We start from the raw sequence: 12,029 nt of genomic DNA, 5'->3' as shown, positions 1-12,029 counted from the left end.
TATAATAGAGTGAGTTTTGATTGAGGTAACTTTATTCTTGTTAGATGTTGCTGTAGGTGGTTAGATATTTAATCATGTTATGTTTTTTTCTAGGGTATCAGCAGCAAGAATCCCCTGACACAAGTTGCCTTAAATCATGTACCAATGTTTGGTGTTGAAAAGGGCATATATTGTTTAGACTATTTTTGAATTTTCTGGGTTCTCTGAATTTACAAGTTGGTGGTGACTTCTAACAACGGAAAGTAAATAGGAAAAGAGTCACTTGATTAAAGGCTTACATCATAAGATCAGGACCTGGAATAACTGTGTATTATAGAAGTCCAGGTTTCCTAAGCAACCCTGATACCTCTCTTCCAATTTATAGAAAGCAGGAGGGGGGTTTCAACAATTTGTTTTGAAGTTCATTGCAACTCTAGGGAGTGATAGTAATTTATCTACTCACCTGTCCCCCTTTTTCTTTTGACTTGTTAAAGCAGTTTGGGATAGTGTGTGAGAAACCCAAATAGAAGCAACATTCCATTCTACTGATCCCATGGCAAGCAGTGAGTTTCCTCAAACATCCATCTCAACTATGAACTTTTCCTCCAGGAACTTGTCCAAACCCTTTTAAAACCCAGCTATGCTAACCACTGTTACCATATCCTCTGTCAATGAGATCCTGAGCATAACTATTCTTTGAATAAAAAATCTATTTCCTCTTACTGGTTTTAAAAGTATCTCCCTATTACTTCATCGACTGTCCCCCTAGTCTTTCGGCCTCTTTTACAAAGCCATGCGGCAACAGCCCCAAAGCCATTTAAATCTCTATGGGCTTTGGAGCCGTTAGCGCAGTGCAGCCGCTAGTGCGGCTTTGTAAAAGAGGCCATTTGTTTTCAAAATATTCCCATTTAATTTAATTTCCCCTGGTTTCTGTACTTTTTGAAAAATTGATTCTATCTTACTCTTTTAGGGTATATATTTATCCTTCACTGATAAGTCTCTTACACTAAAATTTGGTGAGTTCACAAAAGCAAAATATAGTTTCACAAACTGTTCACTCTTTATCCCAAAAAACATTTTATGTAGGAATCAGTGTTTCCCATTCAATCCAAGAATATAACATCTTTGAAATTAAAATGATTAAATACAGTATTTTGATTCCTACCAGAAAGGACTTAACAAAGATCTGGGCTTTATTTCATACTGCAAAGAAATTTAAAACTTCCTTGCCACCTCTCTATCTCCTATCCACAAACCCACCCACCAACCTCTCCCTCTTCCTGTGAACTATCACTGAAATGCCTTCATATAGACTGATATTTGTCACCATTTGCATCATAAAATGCATTGTTACCTTTTTGCCTTTGTTTTTTTGTTTTATTTCTATATGTTACCTTGAAAAGTGGGCCACATCATTTCAGCACATGCACAGTCTTACCAACTGAGTGGCATAGTGAGGGAGCTTACAGTTTAGCTGTAAGCTGATAACAGTGGCTGAGCGAACCCTTATACAATAGTTACAGTAGGCTGGGGGTGGAGGGGGGGTTAGAATGTGAGGATTGATAGTGGGAGCTGGAGGTTGGCAGGGATTGGTGGTTGGGGTGCTAGGATGGGAGGATTGGTTGTTAGGAAGGGTGAAGGGTGATTGGTGGAGGAATTGTGGGGATTAAAGGTGATTTTGGCGGTTAAATCATTTTGGGAAGGGTAGGAGTGTGATAAGAGGTGGGTAGGCAGGGTTAAATTTGTTCCCTTGCCGCCCTCCCAGTTTTTTGGGTTGTTTGGTTTTGGTGGGTGGTGGTTGGGTTGGTCGCAGCTTTTGCGGAAATGTGTTTTGGGGGTGAATTGTGGACAGTGTGGCTTATGAAGTTATGTATTTTATGTGCTTATTCTGCTCATGTGCGGAACCGCCATGGGTGGCCGGCATGATTCTGCACTACTGTGAGTCTTGCAGGGGGAAGTGGGGTTTGCTGGAATGTGATGAATTTGGTGAGATGAGCTAATTCGACTCCGATTAGCATCAAGGGGTTTGAGTTTTGTGAATTGAGCTAGTTCGACACCGAATAGCTCCAAGGTTTATGGTTGTTAAGCTACACTGAAATATTTATGTATGAAAATGTTATGTTTATATGAATTCATTGATGGATAAGTTTAATAAAGCTGCGGCCCATGCTTTGCCATTACTAAGTGTTAGGTGTCTTTATTCAGTGATGTGTATATGAGGAGTGATGCGAATGCCAGTGTTATGGTAGGAAATACCCACTTCTGAGTGAATTCTGTACATTTGGGGGCAGCATGTATATGTAGGATATTCAAATTAAAAAGAAATCTCTTCATCCTTCACTCTTGTTGTCACCTCATCCTTGATGTGATACAAAAATCTTACTGTCACTAATATGATAAATAAACTTCTATAAAAGATTGTCACAGTAAGTTTTGTCACTTTTCTTTATTGTGCAGTGTTACTAACAAGCCCGAAGGGACCTGTTTTGCAATGTATTGGCTTTATCAATGGTTCTATAGGAGCTCGGCATACAATAAGAAAAACATATTTAAAACCAATTTATAACACATCATCAACACACTCAAACTATGTTAAAGCCCCAAGTGAATCTATCTAATCTGTTATTATTATGATTTAATAATTAATTACATATAATTCATAATCATTTTAAAATATAGGAAATTTTTTAATTCATATTATACTAATCTATTGTTTAATGCTTCAAATTCTATGGCCAATTAAACATTTAATTAAAAACTTTTAAAATTACCTAAAATCTAAATACAAGAATTCGATCTTCACCATCACTTCCTCAACACCGATCGTGTTTCACGTAGGCTGCTTCATCAGGAGGAAGATTAGCAAATTAACTAAAAATTATTGTATTGGAATATATTATTTTATAACACTACACGTTAAGGATTTGATTTTTGATATAACACGTTGAGATTTTCTTTTGGGACAGAATTTGAATGGAACACCTGAATGGATTGATTTTGATTTCAAGCCAGCAATATTGATCTGAATAGAGCATTTCAGACTCTTTGCACTCGTGACCAAACTCTTATCTGGAACATAATGTTTGAAGCTAAGTACCATCTTTTTTTAACATCTCATATTACAACAATTGGGAACATATATATATATATATTGAGTACTATTTTTCATTCAATAGATTGAGATTAATCTTACTAATTATATGCTAGGTAGGTAGGTTGGAGAGTGCAATGATGTCTTGATACAGTATCATTGTTTCACTACACTGCTGTGTTTGATGCTATTAACTGAGCACTCATAAATATTGAGCACATAGTTTATATTTAAGAACTATTAATACAGTTTTAAGTAATTAAATTCTTGTTTAATTTCATAGTTTTAAGTGAATTCATATTATATTAAGTTTTTCTTCCGTTATTTATTTTGTTTTTTATACTAAATCTAATGCCACATGTATAGCCAATAATCTTGTTAACATACCTAACAATCCATTACACTATAAAGCACACATAAAATAATTCTCCATTATTAACATATTTTCTTAACTGTGCTCATAAAATTTTCAGTTTATCCCATCCATTAAAACTCAAATCCACATGTCAACATTTTACCCAAGTTTTAGCACATTTTTTATATCATGCTGCCTTTATAGGGGCTCAATTTAAATATAGAGCTCAATCTATAGAAGCATGTTTCAAATCGGCCTCTTTTACTCATGTGTGGTGTAATCCATCCTACACTTGCGCAATACTATCATCACATGTTGAATCAATACTCCTACTTTACACCACATTCTTTCAAAGCTATGTCTTCTAAAAAAAATGTATTTCAATCGATACAAAAACCTTTGATGTGAGCTAAAATAACGTGCTTTTTTGTAAAAAGTTTAATTTTGGATGGATACCACGCAAGATTTAAATCACGCACAAACCTTTGCAAATATAATTAAATTCCTAGAACACAAAAGAGCTATTCAAATCTAACCCAATTCCGCTTACATTTTCAAACATTAATCACTGGCTTATTGCTGAAATGTATTCTAAAATGCTCTCTCTTTTAACATATATTAAATTGTCATTACTTTGTACAATCTAGTTTAAACGCACAAAGTTAATATTATTACTTTAAATTTTTAAATATGTTCACCATAATGAACATTAATTTCTTACTTGTAGACAAAGATATTATATATACTTTTTAAAATCATCTCTTCAATGATTGGCCTACTAAATTAAAATTATGCTCATGATTATAAAAAAGTCTACATCCTTCTTATATTACTTAGTGCGTGAGAGAGTTATATAAATCAGCAGAGGTATAACTTACATTTTTCAGCATCCTTTCTATCTTTAGAGCTAGATTTAACTGCAAAGGCACCTTCGCTTCTAGTGAGTTTTAAAGCCACCTAACTTTGCAAATGCATGATGCATTTAATCACACACATGCACATTATATTCTGATCTCGTAAATTTTAAAAATTTTTATTATTAATCTATGCTTTTTTAATGAAAGCCAAACTTTCATGAATACATCTAAATGTATAATCACTAATTTCATATCAATTGTGAGCATTAATTCATGAATAATAGCATTTCGTAATCGTAACTTCTTTCAACTCTAAGCATGCACAGTTCCATCATGTTACCATATAAACACTCATAAATGGTATGTGTAGCATGGTTCATAGTCAGTGGCACGCAAGATGCCAGCGTGCTGACAATCCAGCGCCGACAATTTTTAAAGAGCTCCGACGGGGAGTTTGGGGTGGCAACCCCCCCACTTTATTGGTTAGTGTTCGCGCTGCTGTTGGAGGGGAGTTCAGGGGGTTGGAACCCTCCATTATAGAGAAAATGGAACTTTTTCTGATTTTTTTCGGGAAAAGTTCTATTTTCTCTATAATGGGGGTTTTACCCCTCACACCCCTCCCCCCGCAACAGCAGCGCGAACACTAACCAATAAAGTGGGGGGTTGCCACCCCAAACCCCCAGTTGGAGCTCTTTAAAATTATTTTTTCCCCTGCGTGCTTCTGTCTTGTGCCGAATTGTCGGCGTGTTGGCGTCTGGCGCGCGATTATCCCACCACCGTGTAGCATATATGTCCATCTAGTTTCCTGGTGGAACATTGCTGTACATACCAGCATAAATTTGAAGACTTGAAATGTTTAGCCATTGACCAGGTTGCACCGGATAAAGGGGGTGGCAAAAGGAAGAACAGACTTCTTCAGAAGGAAACTAGATGGACACCTGGAATGGTGGACACCTGAAATGCGCTTCTGGAGGTTATGATAGGACAGAGTACCCTACCGGGCTTCAAGGAAGGATTGGATAAATTCCTGAAGGACCCGGAGATTGAGGGATACAGATAGAGGTAGAGATAGGTTATGAAAGGGCTTAGATAGAAGGATAAGGGGGATTAATAGGGTTTAGACAACGATCACCTTACAGGTCATGGACCTGATGGGCCGCCGCGGGAGCGGACTGCTGGGCGCGATGGACCTCCAGTCTGACCCAGCGGAGGCAACTTCTTATGTTCTTATGTATGTTACAGTCAGTGGAACCAAATGGTCTCAATATATATATTGACTGGAAAGCTTTTCTATGAAATATTTTCTGTGAATTGTTTATGAACTATATATTTAGATAATTTAAAAAATATATACTGTAGATAGGCTTTCCCATTAGAGTAGCATTAAGAAGACAGAGAACATAACATCATCTTTTCATAGATGTTTTTAACCAAAATAGAGTTAAGCACTTTAAATTAAAGTAAATATAACTTAAATTAAATATATTTAAGCACTTTAAATTGGTTCATTTTAAATGGAATACATTATGTTTAAAGATGAAAGAAGTTAGGATCACTAAACATTTTTATTATTCATGAGTAATAGTTCACTATGGACATTTAATATTAGTACATATATTTAGATCAGAGGTGTCCAATGTCGGTCCTCGAGGGCCGCAAACCAGTCGGGTTTTCAGGATTTCCCCAATGAATATGCATGAGATCTATTTGCATGCACTGCTTTCATTGTATGCTAATAGATCTCATACATATTCATTGGGGAAATCCTGAAAACCCGACTGGATTGCGGCCCTCGAGGACCGACATTGGACACCCCTGATTTAGATGAATTCACGACAATGGAGTTCTTTTTAGATCTATAAGGTTATAGCAGATTGTGCATGCTCATTATTAAAAACACTGCACATGTGCAAAATAGCTTTAAAATTAAAAATAGTTAAGCACTTTTATTTAAATTAATTTAAATTTGAGTTGAACATAGTTAATATAATACACATATCATTTGAGTGTTTTTATGGTAACATGATGGAATTGTGCATGAAATTAGTGATTATACATTTAGATAGATTCAAGAAAGTGTAGCTTTCATTAAAAAAAAGCATAGATTAATAACAAAAAAATTTAAATTCACGAGATGAGAACATAGGGCTCCTTTTACTAAGGTGCGCTAATGGTTTTAGCACACGCACAAAATTACTGCACGCTAGCAAAATTATTATTGCCTGCTTAAAAGGAGGCGGTAGTGGCTAGCGCGTGCGGCAATTTAGCAAACGCTATTCTGCATGTTAAGGCCCTAACGCACCTTTGTAAAAGGAGCCCATAGTGCACATGCACGTAATTAAATGCATCACGCATGTGCAAAATTAGCTGGCTTTAAAACTCACTAGAAGTGAAGGCGCCTTTGCAGTTGAATCTAGCCCTAAAGAAAGAAAGGATGCTTTGTGGAGGCGCGCACAAAGTTCAAGCTAGGATGTCTCTGCTTCAAAGTATTAAATGGTCTAGCCCCAAAATACATTACAGACCTCTTCTCATTCCCAACCAACAGACATGAAAGAAAAACACACATGAAATTTGTCTCCCCACCGGCTAGAGGGTGCAAATATAAGAGACACCATCAACAACTGCTATCATATCAAGCAGCCATATGGGGTAAAGACCTAGAAAAACTAATTGCGCACACAAACAACTATGAAGAATTCAGGAAACACCTAAAAACTTACCTATTCTTGAAATACCTAGGTAACGAACCGGAACATCAACCCCCCTCGTAACATCATCACATACCTGAACTTGCAATCTGTTAACCCCAACCCCTAATCACTAACTATGAACACTCTACTCAATTTACAGAATATTTCTACTTCTGTGTAAACAGCTTGGCACTTCCTGGCCTTGCAACACACAAACTGTCGTTAAAATTATTAATGTTATCAGATGTATACTGCTATACTCTTTAATTCGCTGTACGAGATGTACACTGCTATACTCTTTAATTCATTGTACGTACAGTTTCTCTTTATTGTATTTACAGTTTCTTTTATTGTAAACCGCCTAGAAGTCGCAAGATAGCTGGCGGTATATAAAAATAAAGTTATTATTATTATTAAAGAAAGAAAGGATGCTGAAAAATGTGTTATACCTCTGTTGATTTATATAGCTCTCTCATGCACTAACCCCCTCTTTTACAAAGCTGCTGAGCTGCAACAGCCCCGAAGCCCTTTAAATCTCTATGGGCTTCGGGACCGTTACTGCAGTGGCCCGCACTAAACGGCTTCGTAAAAGAGGCCCTAAGAAGGAAGTAGACTTTTTTTATAATCATGAGCATAGTTTTAATTTAGTAGGCCGATCATTGAAGAGATAATTTTAACAAGTATATATAACATCTTAGTCTACAAGTAAGAAATTAATGTTATTATGGCAAACATATTAAAAAATTTAAATTTTAAATTAATGGTATTAACTTTAGGCCCACGAACCGTTCCGTAAACATCTGAAAACCTGGCTTTTCTCAAAAACCTAACACTCCCTCCTTTTCTGATATCCCAGCCCGCTAACATTCTCCCCCTCCGATCTTCTCCCTTTCCCTCCCTTGGAGTTCCTTTCTCATTACAATTCTTGTTAACCGTGCCGAGCTCCACAAATATGGAAATGGTGCGGTATATAAACCCAAGATTTAGTTTAGTTTAGTTTACTAAGCTGCGCTAGCTGTTTTAGCATGCGCACCAGATGCTAATGCCAGCATTGAGCTGGCGTTAGTTCTTGCCATGTAGCGTGGGGTTAGCATACGTGGCAATTTAGCACGTGCTAAAAATGCTAGAGCACCTTAGTAAAAGGAGCCCTTTCTGCGTTAAAACTAGATTGTGCATGTGCAAAATGAAATGCACTGCACATGTGCAAAGTAATGAAACTTTAATATATGTTAAAAGAGAGAGCATTTTAGAATATATTTCAGCAATAAGCCGGTGATTAACGTTTGAAAATGTAAACAGAATTGGATTAGATATAATTATATTTGCGAAGGTTTGTGCATGGTTTAAATCTTGTGTGCTATCCATCCAAAATTAAACTTTTACAAAAAGGTGAAATATTTTAGGTCACATCAAAGATTTTTGTATTGATTGAGCTAAAAAAATTTTGGAAGACATAGCTTTGAAAGAATGTGGTGTAAAGTAGGAGTATTGATTGAACATGTAATGATTGTATTGCATAAATGTGGGATGGATTACACTGCGTATGAGTAAGAGAGGCCGATTCTGAAACCTGCTTCTATAGATTGACCTCTATATTTAAACTGAGCTCCATATCAAGGCATCATGATGTAAAAAATGTTTGGGTAAAATGTTGAATTGTGGATCTGAGTTTTAATGGATGGGATAAACTGAAAATTTTATGAGTACAGTTAAGAAAATATGTTAATAATAATAACTTTATTTTTCTATACCGCCATAGTCAAGCGACTTCTAGGGGGTTCACATTGAAAGAAGGCTGGACAGTCAGCGAATAACAATAAGCCTAAATAGAAAAATTACATACTAATTGGAGTTCCATGAGTAAAGAATACATGAAAATGGAGCTTCCTGAGAGAAAGAAATAGCGTTTACAGAGGGGGATAGAGAGGGAGGACTGTTTTAATCAATGAATTTGTCGAATAGGGCGATTTTAATTGATTTTCAGAATGCATTATAAGTCAGATTGGGTTCATTTATGCAGTTTTTCAGCCAGACTTGCTGTCTATTTGATTGGAACATGAAGGTTCTATCCAGGAAGGATTTGTATCTGCAGCCCGTGTTCTTTGGGTATGCAAAGATGTTTTTGTTTCTGGTTGTTCGTGTGGGGTTGTGTACAATGAAGTGAGTTTGCAGGTAGGAAGGTGCAAGTCCCCAGACTTGTTTGAAACAGATGCAAGCAAATTTGAATAGTATTTGCGCTTCTATTGGTAGCCAGTGCAGTTTTTTTTATAGTAGGGGCTAATGTGGTCTTTTTTTCTCAGTCCGAAGATTAAGCGAACAGCGGTGGAAAGTTATTTTGATTATGTATGCTTTATAGAGTAATGAATTGTTAGGTATGTTATTAAATCATAAGTATAACAGATTAGATAGATTCACTTGGGGCTTTAGCATAGTTTGAGTGTGTTGATGATGTGTGTTGTAAATTGGTTGAAATATTTCTTTCTTATTATATGCCGAGCTCCTATAGAACCCTTGATCAAGCCAATACATGGCGAAATGGGTCCCGTTGGGCTGGCTAATAACACTGCACAATAAAGATAAGTGGCAAAACTTACTGTGACAATCTGTTATTTAAGTTTATTTATCATATTAGTGATGGTAAGATTTTTGCATCACATCAAGGAGGAAGTGGCAACAAGGGTGAAGGATGAAGAGATCAACCCTTTTAATTTGAATATCCTACATATACTGTACATGCTGCCCCCTTCTGTATAGAATTCACTCAGAAGTGGGTGTATCCATATTTAACCTCACTTAATCATGTTCTTCATCTTGATGGTAAGAGGTACCCCCTCTCTCCTTCTGCACCCCCACACTCCTCCCATGTCCCTATCAAACATTTGTCTACTTTTCTTCCTATATCTCTTTAACTCTTTGCTAGCACAAGCAGCACCTGCAACCTCCTGCCCACACTGCTCTTGGCTCTCTCTTTGATGTTACTTCCTGTTTATCAGCATTACCCCAGACCATCTTACATCTAATCAGCTAGTGATGCTTCAGTTGCACTGCATTTTCAGTGGCATTAACCAGTCAAGTAGTGCTGAAAATCCAGCAGTAGCCAGCTCATCAGGATTTAACTAGGCAAGAGTCTCTCATGAGGTATAATTTCTTATCTAGAATCCTCTCCTAAATGGTTTCATTTGCAAAGTATGTGCTTAAATGTAACTGCACCTGTTATTTTGGGTGGGTGTTTAAGAAAGGAAAATGCCCTGTCTTGTGAAAATGTCATGTACATTCTCATCTTTTCAAAGCACCCCTCTGGAGAAATCTTTGTCACTGGCTGCCTAAAGGAAGAAGAAATATATTTTTCACTAGGCAGAGGACATTTTCAAACAGGACTATCAAGGCATGTTCATCTGTTTTAAAATTGATAAAAGTGTAAATATGTTAAAACTTCAATTAAAAAATGATAACATATTAGCAGTGTAGGGAAGCTCATTGCTTGACTAGAAAGAATTCACTTGCTATAATTAAATGAAGGCACCAAAAAACTCAAATATAATTATAAATGCAGTAATATCGTATATAGGTACAATAGAAGAAGGAAAATATATACTCCTTAGAAGGCAAAGACCACAAAAGATCCTTCATAGAGGTACAAGTTACATCTGCAATTCAAAGTCAACAGCTAGTCACAGCAAAACACACAAACACTTCTTAAAAGGGAAGTAATACACAATGCTACTTACCCTACGTCTTTAAAAGATATGATGTTGCTAAAGGATTTAGTTAACTCAACTTCATACTGTTCAACAAATCCCCCAAATATAATGTCCCCATCCTTAAAGTAGCCATCTTCTGAAAAATCCATTGACGGCTTTGCACATCGGCTCTCAACTGGCTTCCACAGATCAGTGTAAAATATGAATAAAATCAAAAGGGGATGAGCTCCCATATTTCAAGGTGAGAAACAACTGCTCTTCCTGCTCTGTCACTTTGGGAAATTTCTAGTGGAAGATTCTGCATATCATGGTGTACACCACCTTTTTAAATCTATGTATTATGTTTCAAACTGACACTGAGAAGACCCTTTGATGGACACAGATTACATTAATGATGAACCAGAGAAGCCTCCTCCTGATGTTGATGTGAGCTCTGATCTGAGTGAGTATCTTGCAGCTGTGTGGGCACCGTGTGATCTTTATAGGTCTCTGCTCCTGAAAGGTTCAGCCTCAGGGGATTTCATCCACTGACCTGTGCATTTAATATTACATATAGATTGTTTTTATAAACTTGTTTTTCTGAAAATGACCTTGCAAGATAAATATTAATTTGAAAGGAGTGTTTTGTGAGGAGTGTAATAATGCTAGCAAGGGAATTGTGCACTTGATTTATAATACACAGAAAACAAATAAATTTTGATGATTAGAATCTACCAGATATTCAACCCCCTGAAGGCCATGATAGGACTCACTGTATATAGAACAATATTTTCTGTCTTAGAGCTGAATTTATCAGTTGTTTGATTATGAAAATACAGAATTTTGAGGGCAATCTTGTGGATTTGTTCACCAGTGCATGGGTCTTTAGTCATATACAAATACGCATGGCAAAAAGCCACTTTTCATAGTAACATAGTAGATGACAGCAGATAAAGACCCAAATAGTCCATCCAGTCTGCCCAACCTGATTCAATTTAATTTTTTTTTTTTTTTAATTTTTTCTTCTTAGCTATTTCTGGGCAAGAATCCAAAGCTTTACCCGGTACTGTGCTTGGGTTCCAACTGCCGAAATCTCTGTTAAGACTTACTCCAGCCCATTAACACCCTCCCAGCCATTGAAGCCCTCCCCTGCCCATCCTCCACCAAAGGGCCATACACAGACACAGACCGTGCAAGTCTGCCCAGTAACTGGCCTAGTTCAATATTTAATATTATTTTCTGATTCTAAATCTTCTGTGTTCATCCCACGCTTCTTTGAACTCAGTCACAGTTTTACTCTCCACCACCTCTTTCGGGAGCGCATTCCAGGCATCCACTACCCTCTCCGTAAAGTAGAATTTCCTAACATTGCCCCTG

The 12,029-nt window shown here is 36.8% G+C and overlaps 1 protein-coding gene across 1 annotated transcript in view; it reads right to left on the bottom strand.

The window, feature by feature from the left end:
* The window catches only part of LOC117346201 (vomeronasal type-2 receptor 26-like), a 165,931-nt gene extending 155,109 nt beyond the window's left edge, over positions 1-10,822 (bottom strand). Inside the window, exon 1 of the mRNA XM_033915603.1 lies at positions 10,701-10,822. Coding sequence (XP_033771494.1) covers positions 10,701-10,822 — 122 coding nt within the window. The remainder of the gene's footprint in view (positions 1-10,700) is intronic.
* Positions 10,823-12,029: the final 1,207 nt, after the last annotated feature.

Source organism: Geotrypetes seraphini, chromosome 12 (genome assembly GCF_902459505.1).
Source record: "Geotrypetes seraphini chromosome 12, aGeoSer1.1, whole genome shotgun sequence".
Classification (NCBI taxonomy): Eukaryota; Metazoa; Chordata; class Amphibia; order Gymnophiona; family Dermophiidae; genus Geotrypetes; species Geotrypetes seraphini.
The sequence above is the reverse complement of the archived record's forward strand: the minus strand, read 5'-3'. Positions and strand labels throughout refer to the sequence as shown.